Consider the following 27700-nt stretch of genomic DNA (forward strand, 5'->3'; position numbering starts at 1 on the left):
ATGAGCTGGTTCAACATGAAGCCATCCATGTTGGAAATCCACAGAAACCCAGAATATGGGTGCAGGACAGGAACAAGCAAAGTCTAATACTAATGAGCGCTCTTTCTTTGTATCACTGCACTCCACTGACCTTGGGTCCAGTACAATTCATTACTCGGCATGTGCTTTGGAAGCATAGCGACACCTTAAAAGACTATTTTCCCCATTAGATGTCTCTCTCAACATGAGACACATTCACAACACAACATTCTGATTACTTAGGTTTCATCATCTCGGGTTTTTATCTGGCAGAAGGATCACTAGCTGAAATGGTTCCAGAATACGAAGTGTTGTTCGAGAAATGTAACAAAAGAGGGATAAACCACTGAGTAAAATCCTGCCCAGGAGTCATTGCCACTTGGCACGCTGGCTTGTTTACATAGCTGACTTTCATGCAGCTGGCGTGGGATCAATTCTCTCGCAGTGCCCAACCAACTGAATAATAAGGACGCATGGCACATTGTGAGTAGTCCACGCGTGAGGAAATAGGCGCACATGGCAAGTTCTGCTGCCGGGAGAAAAACGTTACAGAGAATCAAAAGTAGGGAGTAAGTAAAACAGTAAGAGCCTCATGACATATCACAAACTGTCGGCTCGCTCTCATCGTTTAGCTTCAGTTGTTGTTTTAGAATTTGGTAGAAAACACAGCCCGGCACAAAGCAATCGCTCTTGGACTTTGCAGACGTTCACAGAATAATGGATAGAAAGCAAGAGCCTTGCAGACAGATATAGACTACAAACTAAATTGGTTGCTTTCAGACTTGCAGTTGAACAACAGAATTGTTTACACAGCTTTTAACAGATTTGGACCAGTGAAGGTGGATTATACACTAGTTATGAAAGTACACAAAGTTCAGGTAGTGCAAGTATCAGGTAAGGTTCTTAACTTCTGTCAACGTGACTTCAAAGCTAGATACAACATTTCCAATTGCAGCTGATGCTGCTTTTCTGCTGATAGCTGTGATTGGTATAATCCTATCTAGAACTCGGGGATGCACTCAATCAAGACTGCCAGAAGAGCTGACTCAATGTAATGTTTGATTCGAGAACATTTTGATGTTAGTTTCCAGCAGGTTTTGCCCTCATAATGAGCAACCGCGAACCTCGGGTTAGCAACTCTCCCGGAGTTTTGCTTTTTTTGTACATCGGCACAACCCTTGCAACCTCGTACGCCAGATGGTTTGTTTGGAAAAAAAGTGTTTGCTTCACAAATCCATTGGGAGAGAGTTGATACAAACTGATAGGACAGACACGCAAATAAATAAAGAACAAAAAAACTGGAAGATGATTTTGAAAAATTGTTCTGTTTGTCATTTTATAATGGGCCAATCAAACGAAACACATTGCCTTGCTACGCTGAAACCATAAATACTTTGGAAGCACACAACACTGTTCCAAATAACATGTTGTGTATTCCAGCACTGACTAGAAATTGGCAGGCTGGTTTGCATTTCGCATCATGTCCTCATTACAAATCAGCAGCTCTCCCTCAGCAGGCAATCTTGGATGGAACACGTTTTGCTTGATTAATCAAGATAACTTTGCGCAAAGCAATCTGATGTACTTTAAAAGCGTACAGAATCGTTGGAAATACCCTGAAGTTAGCATTAACCCGGTCACCTTCCTCCCATGCGTTGAACAAACCTGACCTGAAAGCTAGATGATGAATTTGATTTTTTTTAATTTTTTGCCATTGACTGACTGTCCTTCCTCAAAGGTAAAGGCACAATTCCCATTTCTATGATGCAGTCTATATGGCATATATGGAGTCCCAAAATCTCATTTGCACATCACAAGGGTTGATACAGTAGCAACGGGCACACACACTAGCTAGTATTACTGTATGTACGGCTAATTGGCTAATAAGCTCAGTTTAGAGCCTGGATTTTTGTATTTGTTGTTTGACAGCCATCAATCATTTTTTAAATGTTTATTATAACAGGGATGTGATTTGACCAAAGTGAAATTATCTGAAAATTTAGCCGGGGGTCTGGGGGCTGCTAGGTCCAGGGCAGTGCCCTGGTGGGGGGACAAGGGGGGCGAAGCCCCCCGGAGCTCATGGGTTTTCCGTGCTTTTAAGTACTTTCAATGCACTCACATGACAAAGAAATAGACAAAACAACAGCATAAATTTTCAATGTATATTGAACTATCCCATATAAAATGGCAGTTTTAGTCAACTCAAAATCAGTCACATTCAAAAACATTGGACTGCCTTTGCTTTTAAAAACTATCACTGAGAATATCATCATATCTAACTAATGTGATTACTAAGTTAACACATAAATAATGTTGAAGAGTTCAAATTTCATGAACAAATAATTGTATCATGACCAAATGAAAAGCAACTCATATTAGAGCATACCACAAATGTCTTTGTTATAGCAGAAGATGTTATCTGTCGGAGTCATGTGCATACACAATGAACTACTTAAAAAAATAAAAAATAAAATAAAAAATCTGAATTTTTTTTTTTGGGGGGTGATAAAAAAAAGCGGAATTCCGCGAATTAGCGGAAAAATCACATCCCTGTTATAACCATCTATTTCTCTGCTATGATAGGAGATAGAATGGATCTGGATTTACGATTACGCCTTAGCAAAGGGCTGAATTAAACATTTTAATGACGGTCTCTGTTTGGTCCACAATGATTTTACGCTACTCATTTCGCATTTAGAATGATACTATTAACAAAATTCGAACAGTAAGTTTTTCTTCTGTTTACACATTTGTGGCCAAACTAAGATTCCCAAAAATAATACTGCTTTGGTTGAGTCTTTTACATTCATTGGATTATTAATTTATAAGATGGTTGTGTTTTTAGGGTGTTTTTATTTCTTCTTCTTTTTTTATCGTTTCTGCAAATCGATACAACTGGTAATTTTGATAATTTAATTGTGTTAAAAAAGTTTAGCATAATTTGAATTTCACAAAGTAATCCATCCATTTTCTACATTTGTCCTCATTAGGGTTGCGGGTGAGGCGGGGTGAACCCTCACCTGGTTGTCAGTCAATTGCAGGGCACGGACCAACCTTTGATTTTGCAGCATCCAGTGGAACTGCAATGGTGTTACTTCTACTAAAATAAAAAAGGCTTATTTTTGGCTTCCTAAAACTCAGTGTTTGAGCTCAAGAAGTACAAACTTTGACAACTTTTGACATGTCCAACTTTTCTTGTTTCTGCTTCCTCTTCTACCATCATTAATCAGCGGTGGAAGGACGATGCCAACGGGGAAGGTCAGAGTCAAGTTCACTTATTCAGACTAAAGGAGGACTTAAAAAAAAAAAATCAGAGAAAATGAAAATTAATGGTATCGCTGTCATTTGTGAGATGGCCACATGAAAATTCAGTCCGAGTAACTGCTGAAGATCGCTCTATCACATCATTTCATTTGGATGAGCGTACTCATAATGCAGCTTTTTCCTTCATTTGCAAAAGGGCTCCTGACAACACTGTAAGTGACAGGTGACGCTTTTTTTTTTAACAAACGAAATCACTTCCTCTTTGACACTTTTTCAAACCGCTGTGGCAAAGCTCATGTAATATGTCTCTGTGCTTGAGAAAAGTAAATATGCTGAACATTCAGCACGAGTACAACGGATGTAGAGCCAGTCTTTGACAGAGAGACAAGAGAACATTCCGAGTTCCAAACATTTAAAGAGCATGTTGCGCTTTCCAGAATGGACCACAAATAGGCAGGCAGGCTTCCATTTAGGGAAGCTTGGCATCATGTCCTCACTCCTCCAAAAGAGCACATCTCTCAAGGGTAATCTTGGGAGGAAACAAGTTTGGCTTGATCAATCAAGATAAAAGCTCAGAATACAAAGTCAATTTGTGCCAAGACAAATATAATCTGGTTCTAAAAATAAATGCATGGATACTGTAATCATCGGCATTGGAATAACAACAGGCATTTGCTCTTTAAAAAAATAAGTTTTTCTATTTAAATTGTTTTAATAACCATATTGTACATCCTCAAATTGCTCTATAGACAAAAAACATCATACAGCCCAGAATTGAAGATCGTATTCTCCCTCACCTGGTGATCTGAAAGTCCACGCCTCATCATCATCGAAGTGCGTATCGCCGGCGGTGAACCTCTCCCCGGGGAAAAAGGCGTGGGCCACGGCGCCCCCTGGCCCGTCAAAGGGATATCCATCATCGTGGTCGGCCTTAGTGAAGTCGATCTGAATGTCGGCGTCGCTTCCTGCCACCTCGTGGAAGTTAAGCGGTGCGATGTCACTCCAAACCTTCAGGGCGTAATGCATGAGGGCTCGAACCGTGTCCCTGCCCAGTACGGCTGAGTCCTTTGGGAAGGTCCTCACTCTGAGACAAAGAGAAGGGAAGAAAGATTTCATGCAAAAATTTGAAAAAAAAAGTGTCTGGCCACGCATGGCCAACCAAAAAGTCTTTATGTTCTGCCTATTTCTGAAAATGTATCTGTGAGTGAGCAGTGAGCACATCTCTAATCGGTTCATTTACAGATCAACTGATGATTTTCTCTGCACACGACTTAGCAGCTAGCCTCCTAGATTAGTCCTTGTCACTAGGAAGCATTGCCAAAACCTCAGCAGCAGAAGCTGCAGTGTTAGCACAAATCAAGTTTAGCTAACGGCGTAACCAGCATCAGCTTCTGATAACCAGCACATATTCAAATGTCAATGTGGGGTCATGGGAGTTGTGTCTGCTGAATGCGCTACATCTGCGAACTAATTAGCAGAGTCCAATTCTGTGGCTTGGTGGTAAAGTGAAAACACAATCAAATCCACATGAGTGCTCGCTATATGATGAGGAATATGGTCTCTACATCCTTTTGCTTTAGTCGCTTCAGCTTCAACCCCGATTGTCATAAAGCCATATTTGGCATTTGCATGAGACAGAACCTCCCCGCCAAAACGGACTCACTCCCAGCCGAAACAAAAATCTTTTTGGAATTAATTAAAGAAGCGAATATTAATGCTATTTTAGGTGGAAAACAGCAAAGAAATGCTACGTTTAATCAAGAATTACAAAAGCAAACTCATACGACGCCACCGCACGGCGCAGTCGCGTCCTGTTTTTCTTCTTCTTTTAAATTACTGGTGGATCCCATCTCTATGGAGTCCCCTCTCAATATTTGTAAAAGAAGGGCATACGTTACATCTGTCCGTTTTGTGCATTTTCAGTAAACTCGCTTCAAAAATTTGAAACAATTTGATGGAAACCTGACTTACGTTTGTAAGAAATGTATATAAAAACGTGGTGCTTGGGAGCTACCACGGAATACATATTTTGTCATAATTCCCTCAAAACTTAAAATAAAACGTACATTGCAAAGCTGAATTGAAAGTAGGCGGCTCTATTAATATATGTGAGAATAAATCGTTTTGACCACCATTTTCCTTGTTCCACCAAACAAAGTCGGACGCTAACCATCAACAGTTGGCAACTTGGCATCTACCATAAATTGCGCTTGAAATGTTGTGCCTGAGTTGAAGAGGAGACTACTAATGAGTCTACTTTTACTTCCTGTGGCTGTGCAGCGCCACGGAGACATGCGATGACATCACAAATGATGCTAAGTACCTGACACGCTACACCACGCACCCACAAACACACTTTATTGACCTACCCCGTGGAGACAAGCACTAATTACCCTCCTAATTGAAATGAAGCATCTCCTCGAGTGCACGCGACAGCAAGGACACGCCCACTCATGACGCTCACGCTCGCACAGTTGGAACTATGCCGCCGACAGAGACGCGGCCCCATGCCGTGCATTACCGAAGCCAGCACATGCACGCACAAAGCCACGAGTCTTGTCATTCAGGCTGAGAGCGAAGGTCTCGAAAATTAAAGGCTCCGCGTGGATCTTCCCCCTTGTCAAGACTCACTCTCTCTTTTTTTTTTGCTTCTGACACTTTCCTGCTACTACTCTTTGTCACCAACTGAGACATATGTGATATAAAGACATTTTGATTTTGATTTTTTATTTTTTTTTACCATAAATTCTCAGAATGTCACTTGTCAAGAGCGGCAGATCAATCCGGCAGATCAATGATATTTTGTACCCTTGAACAACACCAGGCACGTTTTCTGTGTTCATCTGATGTGTGATGTGCATCATGAAGACAAATTAAAAGTTGACACTCGGAAAGAAATGATGGCCTTTTCTCCAGAGGGAACACACGCATGCACACATCGATAATCATTATAGGTCAAAGTGAGCAAGATACGAGTAAGGCCTTATTATATACCACGTCAAAAAGATTGTCCTGTGATGTGGGTTGTACGAGAGGGGATTTTTCCTGATCTGCACAGAAAACAGGCAGGCAAGGCAATTGTAAATGTTAAATGTGTTCAATATCGACCTATTTATCCGAGTTAGGCCGAGCCATAGGCTGTGTGACGATGGCATAAAACGGAATTATAGCCAATTAGGAAGCCACCTGAAGGTCGTGCTTTTGCCAGACACAAATAGAGGTTGTGGTTTGTATAACGTGTCTCCCAAGTCATTCACCACAATAAAATAAACAAGGAGAACAGTTTGCCAACAGGAAGCCAGTTCTTTATGTATTTTGATACATAGTCCCATCTCCACATGTTGTAACTCTTCAAAAACTGTATCTGTCATATCATAGTGTTGTTTTCTCCCCTACTATGCTCCTTTTGAACTCATCTGCTCCCAGAAACGTATAAATACGTTCTATTTTAAATATCAGCATGCACCCAAAGACATATTTATAGGCGTTTATTTTATTTTTTATTTTATGCTAGAGCATACAGAAGGCTTTCATGCAGCCTCTCAACTAAAGAAAATGGTTGGAGCAATGGTAGTTATTAAAAATACGGCCAGCAGGTGGCAGCAGAGTATAAGAGATCAACCAGGGCCATGTTGCAAAAAGCTCTTTCTCCTTCTGGATATTCACAGATTTGTGAATAATGATGAAACTTGAATATATTCTAATACTAATGGCTGAAAAACGGAAACAGATAGAAATATGCTTTTTTTTCCTGATGAAAGGAGAGACTCTAATCTTTCTTTTGGTAGGTTCCATGCTTTTATAGCAATAGAACACAATATTCTGTGGGCCTTGCAAAATCAGTCAAAATCCAGTAAAAGAGCTGGGAGCGAAGAGGTTGCTTCAGTGCAAATGGCTGGGAGTGAATGAGTTAAAGGAGCACAGATTGAGCCTTGTTGTTTTACCCTCTCACCTTTCTCATATTCTCTTTTTTCCCCCCCATCTAAAAAACTTGTGGCGCGAACTAGCAAACCGCCAGGCTTCTCATTCTGTCTGTCGGTTGTTGCTATTTTTCGTGTTTCACTCCAGGTTGATGAATTTTTAAAAGCAAGATTTAGACGTTGTTAGATCCATTTTATTGGTGCCATCCGGGAGTAAAAATGTAAAATTAAGCAATTTTTCCCACTAAAATGAATGGATAGAAATAGCCAATGAGAAACAAATGGACAGAAATAATCACTTTCAGCCAGCTTGTTTTTATTGACTTAATTAAAAAGAAATCTAGAAATAAATGATGTGTGCTTTGCCAGAGAAAGCACAGCTGTGCGTTCCATGCGATTGCTGCGACTGTTAGCGAACTGAAGCAATATTTGTTCAATAATCATGTTCGGAGACCGATTTGTTCAAGAACGGGGTTGTTTGTGAACCGAGGTTCCACTACAGATGGAAAATAGAAGTGGGAAGAAAAAATAGAAAGTCACTTATTTATGGAATATGCAAGAAACTGAGGACACTCTTTCACTGGGCACTCTAGAGGTCCAACAAGCACACAGCTTTCATTACAACCGGGAAATTGTATTACTTTGAATGAATTTGCACTTCATTGCATCAGGATGGGTTGAATATTATTCTACTTTCATGCATCCCCTCTCATACGATCAACATTTTTCCATGACCTTGCTACACTTGCTTCACAATGTGGCAGTAATGTGATATTAGCAGAGCTCAGGAATGCTTGATTTGTTTAGCAATATGCAATTTAGTGACTCGTGCCGAAGTTGATATTGTTGTTCCCAATTACGCACATGGCCAAATGTCTCCTCAGATGAAAATACGGTGTGTCTAGAGGATGCAATGACCTCAAAAATAGAGTAAATCTTCTTATTGTGCAAAAAAATAAAAAAAAACACAGTCCAAGATAATGACCACATTAATACGGCACTTAAATATTGCACGGGTTCCAAAGGGAAGAAAGTGACGTCCGCATGCTTTGGTGTGCCCGGTCATTACCGCAAGCAGTTTCACGTTATTATCGCAAATAGTCACAGGGTTACATAGACGACATACCAGCGGCCCCTTTGGATACAGCTGTGCCTTTCTTGACAGTCACTAACAGCTGTGAGCTATGGCTATAATTAGCATGATGACGGACCCCTGCTGCTGACTTATGACTGTGGTTACCCTTCTCTCATTAGCTACTACTTTTGACTTTCAATCAGGTTTTGCTTCTTTTTAAACTGTCCTTGCCTTAGCGACTTTAACTGTTATTAATGAGGTAAACAGTGATATCACTGCGGACCTACAGTACATCTGTGTATTCTCATATTCTTGACTGAATGTTCTATAAAAAAACACTCATTTGCTTCATTAGGAAGATGAACGCGCGACTTTAAGAGATGGATAGACGAGCACGTGCAGTCAGTCAGATGTGGGCTCGGAATGGTGGTCCAGGTGTGGGTGGGCGTTTGTGCCAGTGCCCCGCATGTTCCAAATGCCTGTCGGCGCCAACCCATTTGATTCAAATGAATGGGCCTCCATTAAGCTCTGCGGAGGGTGATAATTGAATTGAATTTGGGATGTTATAAATCTGCGACATGCAGGGGAGGGGTTTAACAGATGCAAAGCGGGAGAAAAAATGTTTTTTTTCTTTCTGTCTGTCTTCACACTCTCATTCAGCTCACTACATAATAGCCTTGGATACTAAGCAACCGACCTTTAGGGAAAAAATATTTCAACAAAATTTGGCCAGGAAAGTCGGCTAATGCAGAACTAGTAAATTGGCAACAAATCAAGCAGAGTATTTACTCGGGAATAGCATTTGGCTACATTTACTTGTTTGACTATGGGGAAAACAAAAATGTTTTTAAAATGGGAAAATCTCTCTCAATGCTCTGAACTCAGATGTAGCTCAGCTTCGCATAGTTGATGTCATACGCTTGAGTATTCACTCCACAGCGCCTCTGCTGGTTGAGGCTAAGTAATGCACTTAATTTTTCATGAAACGTTAATGCTAAAGTGGCTCTTCTGTAAGGAATTGATTTGAAGAAGGAGATCAGGACACAAAAAAAGGTTCATCATGCTTAACTCATTCACTCAATTTTCACTGACGCAACCCCCTTCGCTCCAGGCTGTTTTGTTGGATTTTGACTGATTTTGCAAGGCCCACAGAATATTGTGTTTTATTGCTATAAAAACATGGAACCTACCAAAAGAAAGACTAGACAAAAGAAAGACTTCTTTCATCAGGAAAAAAAGTACATTTGTATCTGTTTTCGTTTTAGAATATAGTTAAGTTTCATCCTTTATTCACAAACCTGTTTAAAACACTGGGGGAAAGAGCTTGTTGCAACATGGCCCTGGTTGATCTCTGATACTCTGTTGCCACCTGCTGGCCGTTTTTTGTAATAACTATCATTGCTTTAAGCAACCTTTTCAGGTCGGAGGCTGCATCAAAGCCTTCTGTATGCTGTAGCATAAAAAAAGTTTTTGGGACCATGGCAATATTTAAAATAGAACATTTGTATACGTTTTTGGGAACAAAAAAGTTAAGAATATTGTAATAACTATGTGTAAACTATGTATTTTGCTACATATATTTACACAATCAGACATTCAAAACAATGACTTCATTTGGAACAGAAAACTCATTGAAAATTCAATACCAGCAGTCTCTCAAAGATCTGTCAAAGATCCCCATTAATTTGGGTAAAACACAACATCTGGAACAGCTGCGGGAAAAACAAAACCCTTAATGCTCACTGTAGGGATGACCTACAAAGACAATGACCTACATATATTTTTATTATTATTATTATTTATTATTTTTTATTATATTTTTTTTAACAATGTTTTTACAGAAATCTATCTATCCAAATGCACACCCATATAGACATCTATCAACTTTTTTTTTTGAAAATAGTCCTTCAAAAATATTGTAGGTTTTACAACAAACATGGACTGATAAGAAAGCCTTGTGGCTTGGAAGGCAGTGGTTGTAAAGAAGAGGCAATTGTGAAACATGTGGTTGGACGTGCACATGAAGCAAAGGGCCACTTTTACTAACCGCCGCTAGAGCAGCGGCCATACCTCGGGCTGCTGAACACTGCTGTCTGAAGTGTTTATTGTTTCTTACCTCCAGGATAAATGCCTCTTCTTCCATTTGTTGGGAGGGCTCAGACTTCGTTTTCTGCGGCCCACTGTCGCTTCACTTTCAGACACATCTGGCAGAGAACATCTGGGCGTTTTCATTAGCCCCAATGTAGCTTGATCTGTAAAGAAAAGTTGATTGTGTGAGAGATTTGATGATAATTGTGGTTAATTTTGACTGATTGTTTTTGGGATATGAAAGACAAAAAACGCCGCCACTTACCAAAGACTCCAGTCTCCTTGAGTCCTCCAAACTTCTGCATGGCTTTAATGGCCTTGGTCAAGGCCTCCTTGGTCTGAAGTTGGCCGGTTACAGGGTCAGGTGGTGGGAGGTAACCGAACTTGCTCAACCAGTCCTGGAAGTGAAGCGAGAAGTTTCAGTCACAGATTTGACAGTCTCCAGATACAGTGTAACACCTGACCTGACCTGAGCACAATATGGCATCGTTTAAAAAAAAATCTGCCCAGCTATTTATGATCCTTTTTAAGTATATGTGCCCTAAAGTGAACAGGCTACAATCATAAGGTCAGCAAGTTTCCAATGATTTGCTTATAAACTTTCCCCTAGCTCGGCACATTAATCTATAGAACCATAGAAAAGAAAATGTCACTGACTACCTTTTACTCACATGTACATTTCATAACGTGCACAATTCCACTAAAAATACACATTCAACTGACTAGACCTGAAACAAAAAATAACTAAAGAACATGTAATCTCTTACACGGCCATTCTCCCGTCACGTGTGTGACAATCTGACAACAAATTGACTCACAAACAAACTGAGAATACAGGAGGCTTTGATGCAGACTCTCAACTGCAGAGAACGGTTGAAGAAATGGTAGTTATTACAAAAACGGCCAGCAGGTGGCAGCAGAGCAAAAGAGCTCAACCAGGGCCATGTTTAAAAAAGCTTATTTACCCACAGTTCTAAACAGATTTGTGAACAAGGATGAAACTTAGCTACATTCTAATGCTAATTGCTGCAAAACGGAAACAGATAGAAACATACTTTTACTGCTGGGAGGGAAGGGGGTTGCTTCAGTGAATGACTTAATTTCATGAAATTTTAAGGGAAAATGCTATATTGGCATAAACAGCTCTTTCTTTAAAATGATCTGCCATTATTTTTTGGGGAAAGTTTTATGTCTGAAAAGTACTAGTGGTATTGGTACTTGGTATCGGTACTGGTGAGTACTTACTACTGGTCAGAGATGGGAAAAGTACCGACATTCTTTACTTGAGAAAAAGTACAGTTACTTGTGTAAAAAAAACACTTTGGTAAAAGTACTCACTCAAATAATTACTCAAGTAAAGGTAAAAAAGTACAGGCTCTCAAATGTACTTGATGAGTAAAAGTAAAAAGTATTTTTATCATATGTATCTCCTACACCAATTTGAAAGATATTAGCTAATGGAGCAAAAATGGGGATACATCGGCCAATTGACTCTCTGGCTTGCTATCAAGTTCAAATTATCTTCTGTAGTGGCGGCGCGCATTGCCCTCATATTTATGGGTTGTTCTAATCTAGCCAATTGCACGTCATGTGATCACAAGCTGGGATGCAGGTGGCCATGTGTAACGCTTGATATGATTGGCGGAGCCAGGAGACATTGTCGTATTTTATTTGTTTTCATGCATTTAAAAACAGAATTAACAACCTTGTTTTGAAAATGGATCAAGTAAAAAGTACAGATACTCATGTTAAAATGTAACAGATAAAAGTAGTCTAAAAAATAAATACTCAGGAAAGTAAAAAGTACTGAAGAAAACTACTCTACACTAAAAGTGGTATCAAACATTTCTAATTTAAACAGATCAATAATAATTACTATATCTGCCCAAAAATTGTAGACAGAACCAGTCACTACATATAGACAAAAAATGACCACTCAAGCACACTCACAAATCTCATTTTTGGAGGCCTTTAAAAAAAATAAAAAAAATGTTTTTTTTGCCTTTTGCTTTTAAGCACTTGACTTTGTTGCAGCTTTTGGCTCATCTCATCAGGGGTCGACACGGCGAGTTACACAATGACATCTAAAAATGTCTGGCCTTGAGAGAGGAATAATTCTTCTGTTCAAAAGATGACATTCTACGAGAAGACGTCTTTACACCGTTGCAGACGCTCACCTTAAACAAACCGAGATTAAAAAGAGATGGATCGCAAACGGGAACGTCACAGTTGAGTTCAAGTGTAATCAGTCACAAACGCACATCCTCTCCCTGGTAATGCAAGCTGACACGCTGGTAATTGATCATCAATTTGCCTCCAAATAAAGAGGGAACGTTACTTGAAATGACACTTCCAAAGGTGCCTTGACTTACGAGTTCTATTCGTTCTGTGATCACATTTGTAAAAAAAAAAAATAATAATACTTGTATCTCAAATATGTTTCACACAGATCAACCAAGCAAGTCCCAAATCCCAAACTCTGCTGCGTCATGACTCATGACTATTTAGATTACACTTATTCATGAATATGTGGTAAACAACAAAAAACGCTCATTTTGTTGCATTTAACTCTTTGACTGCCATGGACGTTAAAAGACGTCAAGTAAAAACCTACGGAGGGCCGCCAATGACGTTAAAAGACGTCATCCAATTTTTTTATTATTATTTTTTTTTAAACGGGTGGAGGAAAGCCTTGGCCAGCTGTGGTGAAAGTTTCAAGCAGATCTAGTTAGCCTAATGACTATTTTTGGCCCCTAGATGGCAGCAATGACTCTCTCTTGACAAGATTGGGTAGGCGTCAGTAGAAGACGTGAGGCGGAGCTAGAGGGGACAATGGCTGGGGATGGGAAGAGAACATGGCGACCGGTGATGATCATCATCGATGATGATGATGATGGTGACTCTGAGGTTGACGCTGAAGTTGGAAGCGTTGACGCGGCGGCTATGACGACGTCATAAAGGTTCACCGGTTAGCGATGCTAACACCGGAAAACGCGGAGCACAACCGAGCACTTCTGCACAGGCGGACGTTCAATCGGACGACGAAGAGTACCCCGAGTCCAATGCATATTCATCGTTGGAATGGGTACAGTCTGCTACTTGCTATTCCCCGGAAAAAAAGGCCGTCAAGAAAGTGTAACGTCTGCACGCGAAAGGGACAATCTGCAGTGAAACTACTCTGTTGTGCAAATCTTGCTCCCTCTCCTTGCACGCAGGGGAGTGTTACAAAAAGAAAAACTGTATTTGAAACATCCACATAATTGTAAACAGTACCACAATTGCACACATTTGTAAATAGTTTGCGAAATTGTTTTGTCAAATTGTTACACTGTTGAATGGAAATAAACGTATTTTGCAATCTAAAAACACTTTTTCATTGTTAGTGATAGCGTTTTACAGAAGTAAAGCACTATTTAGGTGATTGTGGCATCATTCATGGACAAAAAGAAGTGCAGAATTCACTAGAGTGCATGAAATAACATCGTTTCACAAAAAGCTCTTTTTTTTTCAAAACAGAGCATTTCGGTGAAACTAACCATTTTCTATTGTTGATTACTGAAGAACAGAATAAGATAGAAAAAAACTTTTTTTTTCTGATGAAAGATGAGAGTTCAATCTTTCATTTGGTAGTATGTGTGTTTCCATAGTCGAAACACAACATTTTCTGTGGACCTTGAAAGATCAGTCAAAATGCTTAAATCGGCTGGCACTGGCGACATCCCGTTTCTGAAAACGTCTGGCAGTCAAAGAGTTAAAAAAAGAGAGAGATAAGAAGATTTTTGAAAGTTTGTCACACAGAAAGGAGCCGTTATTGGTCCTAATACTCCTGGGTTGTTGCCCTCCCGTTGACCCCATCACTTCTGGTGGACTGGCCTGTCTCCTGGTATCTCGGCCACATTTTATACACAGCACTGCTGGAGGCACAGCAAAAAAAACTTCGGATACCACTAGTGGCAAGGACATCGGAAACATTCATTCATGTTCATTATTCATTCATCAAGATTAATAATAGAAACAGTTGACAAGCATTTGTGTTTGTTTTTGTTTGAGTTGATGAACATTTTAATCAATTCTGACACTTTCCTCACGTTTTTTTTTTGCACAACAGCAGGTAAATAGTTACAAATTGGCTTATTTTTCTTAACTGAACAAAAGTGAGATTGGATGATGATTATGTGTTCCCTTTATTTTATTTTTGAGCAGCGTGGTATTCGTCCTTGGGCTATGCACTCAAAATCTGGCGCAAACCTGTTGAGAAATGCTGCGAACATCAGACAGAAATTCAGGGGGAACTCTAACCTCCTCTGTACCCCCAGCGGTGGTGGCAACATGGAAATTGAAGTTGCGTTTTCTTGTCCGTGGAGAGATTGCATCATTGTACGTGCATCAAAAAATAATATTTCAATGTCACCCAGTAACTACAGTCGTGCATGCTTATCTTTCAGGTCAGCGAGTTGAGATTGTGAAGGAATGAAATTGTGTGCTTCACAATATAAAGCAGCCAAATTCGAGCCATTTTCAATTTGTATAGAGATCAGTCAAGGGTGTGGGTGGTATAACACACACCCTATCAAAAATGTTTTTGTGCACTTGGAGGGTGCAAACACTTTTCAGCCACTAATCTTCATTGATTTCTCCTCAGAGTTTAATTGTATTAAGCCTCACAATTTTGAAGGAAAGCTAGTAAGCATCCATAACATTGATCCTGGCCTCTCATCTGCTGCTGATTGGTGAATTCCTTCAGTGGAAGGTCACATGTGTGAAGGTGAGTTGAGTTTTATTTCATGGGAGAGGAATCCTGACATTTTGCTTTTGTGCTGCATGCAAACCTTTGCCATTTATTGAAGATGCCATACTGTCATATTTGCAAATAAGCCCTTTGTGTGTCCAACAGCAATAATGAGCAATAAAGCATCACGTCAACAGTGTTTACCAAGTCAGTTGTGTAATGTTGGTCGATGCGAATTATGCCACTCCACAATCATTTGCTGCTGTCAGCAGTCATAATACGGCAGAACGATTTTGAAAAATCTATCGTATCTAATTACATTTGTGTTTTTTTTCTCATTATTGCGATTGTGATTTAACATGCAATTATTCTTTTCAAGGTCCTCTTCCCGTGTTTTTTAAAATAAACACAAGGAACAAAAAACAAAAACATCTGCAAAATCAGATTTATTATGCAGAATTATTTTTGCTCTTGTTTGTTAGGCTTACACTAACATAAAGGCAAAGGAACCATAAATTAGTTTAACTCTTTCAAACCCCAAAACGTACAAAGCAATGGTAATTATTATTTTTTTAAAAAAACGGCCAGCAGGTGGCAGCAGAGTATAAGAGATCAGCCAGGGCCATGTTGCAAAAAAGCTCTTGTTCCCAGTGTTTTCAACACATTTGTGAATAATGATTAAACTTAGCTATATTCTAATGCTAATTGCTGCAAAATGGAAACAGATACAAATATACTTTTTTTTCTGATGAAAAAATAAACTTTTTTTTTGGTAGGTTCCATGTTTTTATAGAACACAATATTCTGTGGGCCTTGCAAAATCAGTCAAAATCCAGTAAAACAGCTGGGAGCAAAGGGCGTTGCTTCAATGAAAAGGGCTGGGCGCGAATTAGTTAGTAGGAATAATTAATAGGAACTTTCAACTTCAGTGACAAATCATAACAATCAAATCTGAAAATTTTAAACAAGCAGATTTGGATCTTAATGAAACTTAGTGAACTTGTTGATTGTGATGGCAGAGCACAAAATGTAAAATTTTAGGTCAATCGGAGAAGGGGTTTGGGAGCTACGGCCAGACAAATTTTGACAATTTTAGGAAAAAGGGGCGTAGCCACCTTCCTTCAAATCCTTAGGAACTATTGGGTCAATCTTTACAAAACAGATATTGTTGGAAAGGCAATCCAACAAGAATTCCAAATACAGTATGCAATCATTTAGAAGATTGGTACATATTTTAGGAATTTGACCTTTTGACCTATAATTTGATTTTGAAATTGTCTCAGCCTGGTGCCTCAGGTCAGCTGACCAGCAGCTCCCGGAGATAACAAATTCTAAGCAGAACCCCAAAGGGTGTGGCACTTTTTCTGTGGCGGGCCCCAAACTATGCGATGACCTCAGAGAGGACATTAGACAAGCCCTGTTTTTATCCCTTGATCGTTTATTGTTTTTTTGTTGTTGTTTCTTTAAACTGTTACAATTGTCTTGTGTTTTATGTTTCATTTTTATTTGTATACATGACTCCGTTTCAGCTGCAGCTGTTTTTTTAAAGTGCTGTAGAAAAAAAAAACGGAGTTGAGAAACAAGCACCTGGGCGTAGTGCAAACTAACCTGTGAGATTCAGTGCATTGAGAAACAAAAGCTCAGCGGCGAGTTAATGTGCCCACCAAGCCTAACTTGGTTGCAAGTCTCAAGGTCTGCCCATGGTTGTCATGGAAACTAAATTCATGCTTGTCATTGGCCCAGCAGTAAATGGCACGATGGGATAAGGCTGGCAGTTTGTAAAGTGTGCTGTAATTCTTGATACTTATTTCGACGAAAGCTTGTCACAGGCAAGGTATTAATTAATGCACATGGGCAGTGTTTGTAATTGCGAGAATTTGAGCTATGGAGTTTGACAGTGGAACCGTTGAATTCCATGGCCACTATTTGGTCAAATAAGTCAACAACCTGAGCTGCTCCAACGAAAAGTGTTTGATTTCGATAGCAACCAACAAATTCTCTACAGCGAAAATATTTTTCATACAAACATAAAAGAGCACATGGAAACAATAAATGGAATATTACAGGTGGGAATGTAAAGTGTCAGCAGGAACATATTTTCACCCCACAACAGAATCATCGACTACAACTCGGGATAGAAATTGAACAAGGCACGTTGGCTGGTAGTCATTTTAAATGATTTCATGGGGCCCTGCATGAATAAAAAAAAATAAAAATAATCAATTGCTATGTGCCAAAAGTGCATTTAATTGCTTATGTTATATTGCTTTTATTTCAAGTACAGACGCTCTCCTACTTACGAACATTCGAGTTACGAACAACGGTACATACGAACATGTCTGCGCGTCCAGTATGTCGAAAAATGTTCGGAAAGAAATGCTGTAAGTTAGATTTTGTATTGCGCGTAGTGCTTCTTTCCGCCGCTAATACTGATGCTTGGCGCTGTGAGAGCTCATTGGAGGCTCAGCAACGTGTCGAGGAGGAGGAGGAAGAAACGCCGGTCCCCATGAAGGAGGAAATAACTTTTGAAGCCGATTCCAGCGACGACGAAGAATCTCTCATGATATAAAATCCTCCATCATCTCCTTAAGCATCGAGTACATCTTCCAAAAGTAAGTTAAACTTCATTTTATTTATCTTATTACGTACATGTACATACTGTGTGTGTCTCTCTTGCTCTCTCTCTCTAACATACGTAGTACAGTACAGCACTGTACGTATTCTCTCCATTTTATTAAACGTTTTTTTCAGTACAAACCAATGCAGGTTACTTGTACAAGCCTTAAACATACTTATATAAACCTTCAATATACTTATATAGGCTTTAAACATAAATTATAATACAAAATATAGCACTGAAGCAACTTACGAACAAATTCACCTTACGAACGATCGTCCGGAACGTAACTCGTTCGTAAGGTGGGGAGCGTCTGTATAACATGCAATGCTTTTGGTATGTGTGTTTGTGCATTATTTTTGCTTTAATCATCAAAGCATATTGTAGGAGTAGTACTAATATTAATACTAATAATAAATAAAATATTAATACAACAAAATCCCCACACAGCCCAAAATGTATTCTGCCTTCCACTATCCTGCACATCCACACCTCATTTAGGCTTAAGCAGCTTCTCAGCAAGCTATGACATACTCCCATTCTTTGCTACTGTACTTGGATGTGAGGATGTTTGCACCTCGGTAAATCCTGGATACAGGAATCTGTAATCCTTTAATACAGAAAGGTTTGGCATCAGCGAAAAGCTTCAAATACGAAGGAAGAAATTCACATTGAGAGCGAAATAATGAATCACATAGAGAAGTGCCCATAAATAGTATGCAAATCATGGAGGTATACATATTACACATCATCTTGAGTTGCGTTCTAATACTTATAGCGTGAAGATATTGTCATCGTAGATACAGTCATGTATCTTAAAGGAAGGCGAGTCATTTTATGGAACAAATGCTTTTACCTAGCGCTTTAATCTGCGAGGCAACGGTGTCTGACATCGCCCACACTAAACCTAATTACGTCCTCTTTTACATGATGTGTTTATTGATATGCAGCTGAGGGTGAATCACATTTCTTCTACGAGACATCTGCTTGTTCAGTGCAAACAGATTTGAAGAAGAAGCCCATGCTTTGTACGAGGGAGACATTGATTAATGCAGGGCTAAATTTTGCATCAATGTCGCGTTTGAAAGCACAGAGGGAAGCGGAACGCGTGGGACGCCGGGCCGGGCAAGCCATGATATTTATTTCTTTGAATGCGATTTTGATCATTTTTCCTCACTTTTTTGGTTCGTTTCTGAGAAACTGCATCCAAACTTTGGCTTGTCCTTTAAATAGCTCGATAGCTGAGAGGAAGGCTGGTGATGAAAAGGAACTAATGATTGACAAAGTTATTAGACGCTGGGAATCTCTGCAACGGGGGAAAGCAATTTCAGTAAGTTAGTGGGTATCTGCGGGTGGTTTTGAGAGGAAGTGATCCCTTAATGCCATTTCCATAGCGGAGTAGTCACAGGTCAATATAAGGTGGTAGTTCCTATGAATGTACTTTAATGAAGATACAGTATTCATTCATTCATACAGTATTCTATCAAAACTCAACTTTAAAAATAACTTGAAAGAGCAACCAGAAAATAAATTAGCCACAAAGCAAATTAATACTATATTACAAGAACAAATAAATAAATAAACAAATCCCTTTCTATTCAGGTTAATTACATTAGACCACACACACATCCATTCCTTTATGATGCTGACATCACACCCTTTAATGAATGACTCTCACACACTCACACATACACGCACAAGTACCGTAGCTATGGTGTCACCACGGCAACTGCTCTGTAAAGCGTCCCGTCATGCATGCGACCTCTTCGGCCCCACAAGCCCTCCCTGTTTAAGCCTGATGCACAGCTGCTGGCTCCCCTTCATGTTCATCCTCACTGACAGGAAATGACCGAGTCAGAAGAATTTAACCTTGTGACCTTGATGACTCTCAGGGGGTCATGGAGCCACCCAGTCTATTATAGTGTTGACATTGTTCCTAGCTATCCCCGACACTTTGGAAAGTTACTAAGCTACACCAGGATAGAAGAGAATAGGCAACTGTGTACCGGTCGTCAAATTATGAGCTGCATTGGAACACACCTCTTTACGATGGCGTATTAGGTTTAGGGCCACGTCTAATTTTTTTTTATTTTTTTAGAACGGGGGTAATATTCCAAGAAAAGACTGACAAATTTACGAGATAAAAACAAAACAAATATTTGTGACATTATAAAATGGCAAATTTAGGAGAAAAAAATTGAATTTTTGCGACATTATAAAGTGGCAAATATATGCAAGAAAAAACTCACAAATTTAGGAGAAAAAAATAGAATATTTGCGACATTATAAAATGGCAAATACGCAAGAAAAAGCAAAAAATTACGAGAAAAAAACGTGAATATTTGCGACGTTATAAAGTGGGAAATTTAGTTGAAAAAAATTGAATATTTGCAAAATTATAATTGGCAAATTTGCGAGAAAAAAACTTGCAGATTTGCAAGAAGAAACTTTCGAGAAATACACGTAGCTTACTTGGATTTTTTGTGCCACCTAAGTCACAAGAGTAAAAAATTCATATGGCGGAAGAATTTGTTAAATTATACTTTAGGTTTTCAAATAAGGAGATAGTAATTACTTTTGCGGCGATGAACCATACCCTATTAAGTATTCCCACTTGCCTGCCTACGACGGCGTATTAGGTTTGTCGTGTCACCATCACGCAAATTTGCCACTTTATAATGTCGCAAATCTGCAACTTTTTCATGCAAATTTGCTACTTTATAGTATCGCAAATATTCAAGTTTTTCCATGTAAATGTAAATCCCAAATTCTTCCACGAGCTCCGTGATTGTGACGTGAAGCAAAAATCATAGCCAGTTAGGAAGCTAGCAAAATCATGCGCTCTTGCCGGATACAAAGAGAAGAGCGACTGCTTGTGTTGTGTGTTTGTAAGCTAACAGTTAGCCGAGCGTCTTCTACTTCATCGACTTTTCAACAATTATCTTCAAGCACATTTAAAGCACTTAGAATCAAATCCCTGAAATGACTTTAAAGGCTGTTTTAAATCTGTTGCTTGTTCATTTTCACTATAGTCAATCAAGGAAACAGTCAAACGCTCACCCCTCCCTCCTAAGGAGTCGAAAATGAATGAACAAGTTAAAGGATTACTTTGGAAAGAAGAAGTCTTTAATTAAAAGGAGTATTGATATTGCTGAGGTGAGTGAGTCCATATAGGCTGAAGAAGCATGAAACTTCCCTAAAACTTTTCATCTTACTGCTTAAGCACGAAGCACATCTTATGGTTTGCTAAAGCCAAATTCATTGAAATTTAAGATGGCTTATTCACTTGATGTGAGACGAAGAACACATTTTGAAATATTTTTTGTTGATATATGCTGAAGCAAACGATCTATATCAACCTTATCTACAGGTACATTAACTACGGACTTAAGGTGTTATGTTTTCTTTTTAGCAGCAGTTATTACAAATTTGTTTTAGTTTTCAAAGAAAATACGTTCACCTTTATCGCAGGGATGTGATTTGACCAAAGTGAAATTATCTGAAAATTTAGCCGGGGGTCTGGGGGCCGCTGGCACCCAGCTAGGTCCAGGGCAGTGCCCTGGTGGGGGGACTGGTGGGAGCTCATGGGTTTTCCGTGTTTTTAAGTACTTTCAATGCACTCACATGACAAAGAAATAGACAAAACAACAGCATAAATTTTCAATGTATATTGAACTATCCCATATAAAATGGCAGTTTTAGTCAACTCAAAATCAGTCACATTCAAAAACATTGGACTGTCTTTGCTTTTAAAAACTATCACTGAGAATATCATCATATCTAACTAATGTGATTACTAAGTTAACACATAAATAATGTTGAAGAGTTCAAATTTCATGAACAAATAATTGTATCATGACCAAATGAAAAGTAACTCATATTAGAGCATACCACAAATGTCTTTGTTATAGCAGAAGATGTTATCTGTCGGAGTCATGTGCATACACAATGAACTACTTTAAAAAAAATAAAAAATAAACGGAATTTTTTTGGGGGGGATAAAAAAAGCGGAATTCCGCGAATTAGCGGAAAAATCACATCCCTGTTTTTAGTAGCAGTTATTACAAATTTGTTTTAGTTTTCAAAGAAAATACGTTCACCTTTATCGTTTCTGGTGCATTAGATTTCGATTTAAAGACTTTTAAGGATGCCACGCTTGAATTTTTATTAGTTAAATAGTTACTGTACTAACTTACTCCTGTATCCCATTGTACATTTATTGATTTTAAAACATTTACGCATCTACAAAGATGCATTCAGAGACACTCACAAGCAGTAATACAAATCAATTACAGAAAGATGCGTACAACTGTGACCCTCCACACGTATTGAGCAGACAGCTACATTTATCAAATGCTCTCTAAAAGGCTTTTTCACGAGCAGGGCTGGAATCCAAATCTCATCACATTTTAATCTCGACCAAGACTTTATTGGTCATTAGGATCAATGAGAATTAATTGGACCATATGCAGTGAACTGGAACAGAAGAGGATGGACTCCAAAGCATCCATTAGTTGGGATTTCAGCTCAGTGCATGTTGTGTGCCGACTGATGCCTCATCTTTTGCCGGAGCAGGCAGTCGCTTCACTCCAGGAGCTATTTGGCTGTGCTGGAGTAACAGAGCGCACATAATGAGACACCAGTCTGATTTGGGGGGAAAGGATGCGGAAGGTTCTGATAAATGTGCTCACTCTGACACACAACCTTCATGCGGTGGTTGTGAATTGCGTTTCTTCGACATTTAAATCGGGAAAAAGTAACTCATTTATCAAGTTTGAATGCGCGTGACAAAAAAAATCATTTCATTCCATCCTTTATAAACAGCTGTTAAGGACGGCGGTAATGGAGGGTAGTTTATTTCAAGGGCCTCCAATTAAATTGGTTAGTTAGGACATTTTGCCATCTGCTGCCGTCGTTCCATTCCTTTATTTTTTGTTGTTATTTTTAAAAACCTTGCCTTTAATTTTCATTTCATTTTATATAGCTGGAAAGCGCATAAACGCGTTTGTGGTAACATTTTATAAATGGAATGTGGTCTTGTATATGAAGTTCAGCGAATGCTTGGTCCTCTCTGAGTCATAAGCTTTCCTGCATTTTTTTTTTTTTTTGGCCACGCCCTGTTTCTTCTCCAACAACCTGGCATGATGACCTGGGCATCTGCATGCTGTCAGAATTCAAAATGTTCTTCTCTTAATCACTTCAATCATGACCGGTGTGCAAATTGCATCGCCTTTCATAGCAAATTGCATCGCCTTTCATAGCCGTCATAATGTGAATAGTGTGTCTGACAAGCAATAACAATTTCCGCGTCCTCCTTAATCCTCATACATGTCAAAGCATTCCTGAACAATAGATTGAATCCTATGGGACACATTGAACCCACTTACTTAGGTCATCTTTTCCATGTCTTTTTCACTAGATAACTTTCTTAACAGGTTTCAAGGCATATATTTTCACTGTAGGGTTAGAGTAATGGCTGTCAGTGGTCAAAATCTGTAACCTCAAGTTTCAAATTTGTTTGGGTTTCGAGGTACTGTTGACATTATTAACATTTTTATTGGTTTATTTTACTTTTTACCTGTTTTACATTTCATTATAGATGTGTTGATGAAGGTGTAATTATGTTGACCTGATATAACCTGTGTGAGTAATGTTTTTGACATTCTTGCTATCTTTTGTACTGTTTTCCCAGAAATGAGAAAGTTACAATGTTTCTATGTTTATCCAAGAAGTCTAGTTGCTGTTCATTAGAAATCCGGTTGTCAAAAGTTCAAGGACGATCTAGTTTACTGGGAAAATGCAAACTCATTCTGTGCGTCACGGGATGACAGAGGCGTTTCCTCATGTTTTGAATAAAGAGGCTGTGTGGGCAAAAGAAGACACACACATTGGATGACACTGCTTGGGTGATGTCTAACTGTGTGACCAGAGATCTCTGTAATAAACCAACCTTGCAAGGACCCTCTCCACCAGAATCTCATCTTGCAATTATTTGAACACGCAAACGATTACAATTAATGGTAATTCCTTCAGTACGTTTTCAAAGTCGGGTTAGGCTTTCAAAGAAGATCAAAAATTATAACAGTTGTTCTAAAATTGAGCAGAAAAATTCAACTGTGAATGTGTGACCTCAGGTTTCAAAGTAGTTTGGGTTCTGAAAGTCAAGTTTCCAAGGGAAAGTTAGGTTTAAGGTTTCAAGGTCAATTGTCAATGTAGGGTTAGTGTTTTAAAGTAAGCTGAGGGTTTCGAAGTCGTTTAAAGTGGAGTCACAATTCATAAACAACTGTCAGAATGTATGAAGTAATTAGTGTTTCCAAGTAGGGTCTCAAAGTGGGTCAATCTCACCAATCAACATTTGGAAAGTTTCAGGGTGTTTCATGGACTTGCAAAGTTTCTAAATTTAGCAGAACCTGTATGCACTGTTTAAACGTGGTAGTTGTGTGGGGCTCACAAAGACCACAAAATGCTATCTATACGTTACCATTGTGACCCTCACCGTGAACCACATCCCTCTGGTGTCAGCTAAGGAATTAAAGCAGCTGTTATGTACCCTTTGACGATCGCATGTGCAAAAATACATACGTGAACACACATGCACAAGGGTTTATGTCTATCTATATGTGTTTGGATTTATTTTTAGAACTTATGCAGTCTTGCAAGTTACCGCTCATGGATTCTTGTTCAGCAATACGAGCGCGTCATAGTCAGTCAGTCTAGCAAATTTAAATACAGTCAAGTAAACATAGCGACTGACATGGTAACTTTGCTAGCCTGTGCGCTAACGTTGCTAACCTGGGTAAATGATCATGTCTTTAGTTCGCGCAGTTGCAATCAAGGATGGCAACAAAGTGCTTTATGAACATTCTGGACTCAATCGCCACAATATAACCGCAATCCGTTGGAATGTACGTACTCATTTAAGTTGCGAAGTATATACTTCATGTGCTTATCAAACTGAAGCAAGCAGGCTTTGAGGCCACTGGCCATTGACACTTATTCTCTGCCACCCACTCGTACTTTTATGGTCGTCCTCTGTGCTTTCATTTCACATTTCCGAGAGAAATGGAATTCAAAACTATTCTGACACGGACGCCACAAACGCAATCATCATCATCATCACTCTTCTCTTTTCCCTTATCCGCGCAACTGTGACTTGTTCGGAAGTGACCATCTGGCGGCTCTCAGTCAAAACATACACGTGAGCTAATATCAAAGACACATGAAGAAAGGAAAAAAGTAATGTTTTTGCACACAACCAAACCGCTTATTATAACTCTGCCAGTTTCTGCAAGCAATTTGAGAGCCGTGCTTACTATTCCTTTCGGCTTTTCTTGATCATGTTATTAAAGCTGACTATTGGCAGCTCAGATGGCAAAGCTATAGATTATTTTAGGCGTCCGCACTGAAGCCAGCACAAACGCCACAAACCGCTGCAATTATACGATCTGGTCAATCGTTTGAAAGGCAGCAGCAAAGCCAAACTTTGATCTAGTCAAAGAGAAAGTGGGGCGGTGCGACACTGGTTAAAATAGAACTGTCCACATGGAGTTGATTTGAGGTTTCCTATACAGGCCACTCTATAGTGGCTAAACTCATGTAATAAAGCCGCCATGGAAAAGCTTTTGCGTGATCCTCAGTTCCAAAGGAGAAACCCCAATCACAACATTAACTCTTTGACTGCCAGACGTTTTCAGAAAAGGGATGCCGTGGGTGCCAGCCGATTTTAAGCATTTTGACTGATCTTTCAAGGTCCACAGAAAATTATGTGTTTGGACTATGGAAACACACATACTACCAAATGAAAGATTGGACTCTCATCTTTCATCAGAAAAAAAAAGTTTGTTTCTACCTTATTCCGTTTTTCAGTAATTAACAATAGAAAATGGTTAGTTTCACCTCTGTTTAAAAAAAAACGTATTTTAACGTCTTTGGCACTCCTCCATAGGATTTTACTAAACGTTATTTAACGTTTTTGGCAGTCAAAGAGTTAAAATACAAGAGAATTGTGAAATCAAAAGAAAATAGTCAGGGTCCAAACCATGCTGTGACTAAAAAAGACACTTATTCGGACTTTTACTTTGAAATAAGGCTGATTTGGGAACAGCACTATTCCATAAGGAGGTGTAATCACAGAGCTAAAAACAACCCACAAATATTCAGTATAACTTGCATATTAAATGCATACTGTATGCCAGTGATTTGGAACTGAGGAAAGTCACCATCAATTATTCCTTTGAAATATGTTAAATGGTGGGAGAATGAATGTTCTGAACTCCTGTTTCTCTGTCAATGCTGTATTGATCAGTATATTGCTGCCCAGAGGAGTTGCCACATGGCTCAACTTCTCTTTTAGCTGACGTCATGTTGTTCTGAAGGCTTCATGATCAATTGATCAAGTATTTTTGCTCTATTGCCATATCATGTTAATGTTACAGCAATCAATACGTTTAAAGAAATCATTCGTTCTTAATTAACTCTTTGACTGCCAGACGTTTTCAGAAAAGGGATGCCGTGGGTGCCAGCCGATTTAAGCATTTTTGACTGATCTTTCAAGGTCTACAGAAAATGTTGTGTTTGGACTATGGAAACACACATACTACCAAATGAAAGATTGGACTCTCATCTTTCATCAGAAAAAAAAGTTAGTTTCTACCTTATTCCGTTTTTCAGTAATCAACAATAGAAAATGGTTAGTTTCACCTCTGTTTTGAAAAAAACGTCTTTTAACGTCTTTGGCACTCCTCCATAGGATTTTATTAAACGTTATTTAACGTTTTTGGCAGTCAAAGAGTTAAAACATTTACATTCATCATGCAACTTTACAACCAATGTGTCTCTATTTAAAATTTGATACCCGAAACAATTTTAAACAACCAAACCAAAAGAAGCAATTTCTATTCAGTTGAAAATATCACGCACAAAACGCTGCAGCTGCCACGCTCCAATGGCAGCCAGTTAAACATCACATCCTTGTCGAATTATCCTTTTAAGATATGGCAAACTCCGTCAATCTCATTTAAAAAAAAAAAACACAAGCCCCCAACGGTACTTTCACACTTAACAAAGCTGTGGCGACAAGAGTTGGATAGCAGTGTGTCGATTGTTTTGTGTGCTCGGCACTCCTCGCTGGAAAATGTGAATTTTATGCATGTTACACGCTAAACTGTCAGTCATTACTGTCAATCAGTGCACAATGAGAAGCTGTGACTGGGACTTTTCCAACACAAGTGTCCTTATTAACCAGCCTACCGCACGGGACCACACACCGAAAGGTCACACGGCTTGGCGAGAAACATGTCTGTAGAGGAAAAGTGTCCTCATTGTTCAGAAGAATGCATTTTCATGAGTACGTTACGTATTGATTCGTTTTCTCTGGGTATTTTCCAATACAGTATACACTATTTATAGTACAAATCGTGTTTACAGTGCAACTGTACTCTGTTCCATGAGCCTTGGTCGAGGCCTTTCACGTTTAGACTTCAAAGTAGTGCAGTGAGTAAGTGGCTGAACCACAGCGCATTAAACACATCACAAGACACGTTAGCACATCACCACAATGAAGGAGAATGAGGGTGTCATGCATTCATGTGTCTCTTGGCGAGTTCTTTTCACCAGGAGATTAAAGGCAGCAAGACAGCAGACAACGACAAGCTATGCCAACGTTAGCTTATGTTTATTTTTTCTTGTTTTGACTGAACAATGAGCAACCATCAGTTTTTTTGTATCAACCATATTGTCTTAGCATTAAAATATTAGAAATAGTTTTGGCATTTGTAAAGCATCAATGCTTACAGTGATAATGCCAGCTTGTATTGTTAGCGCTGCTATGTGGTGAAGATATGCGTTCTCTGTGACTATTAACGCAGCAAACGTTCATAATCGCATGCCATTATGATTGGTCATGTTTGGGAATCACACTTGAACATTAGAGGCTTTGGTCGTGTGAGGCTACATTTAAATCTTGCTAGCATTTTTAACACTGCAAACTC

General features: G+C 39.1%; 1 protein-coding gene across 3 annotated transcripts in view; it reads right to left on the reverse strand.

Moving 5' to 3' along the window:
- Positions 1-27700, reverse strand: part of LOC144034146 (matrix metalloproteinase-17-like) — an 87141-nt gene that overhangs the window by 20323 nt on the left and 39118 nt on the right. For all 3 annotated transcript variants that reach the window (XM_077542709.1, XM_077542710.1, XM_077542711.1), the window contains 3 exons: positions 10631-10763; positions 10394-10529; positions 4080-4366 (listed from right to left, as the gene is read on the reverse strand). In XM_077542709.1, the coding sequence (XP_077398835.1) occupies positions 4080-4366; positions 10394-10529; positions 10631-10763 (556 nt within the window). The remainder of the gene's footprint in view (positions 1-4079; positions 4367-10393; positions 10530-10630; positions 10764-27700) is intronic.

Source organism: Vanacampus margaritifer, chromosome 14 (assembly GCF_051991255.1).
Source record: "Vanacampus margaritifer isolate UIUO_Vmar chromosome 14, RoL_Vmar_1.0, whole genome shotgun sequence".
Classification (NCBI taxonomy): Eukaryota; Metazoa; Chordata; class Actinopteri; order Syngnathiformes; family Syngnathidae; genus Vanacampus; species Vanacampus margaritifer.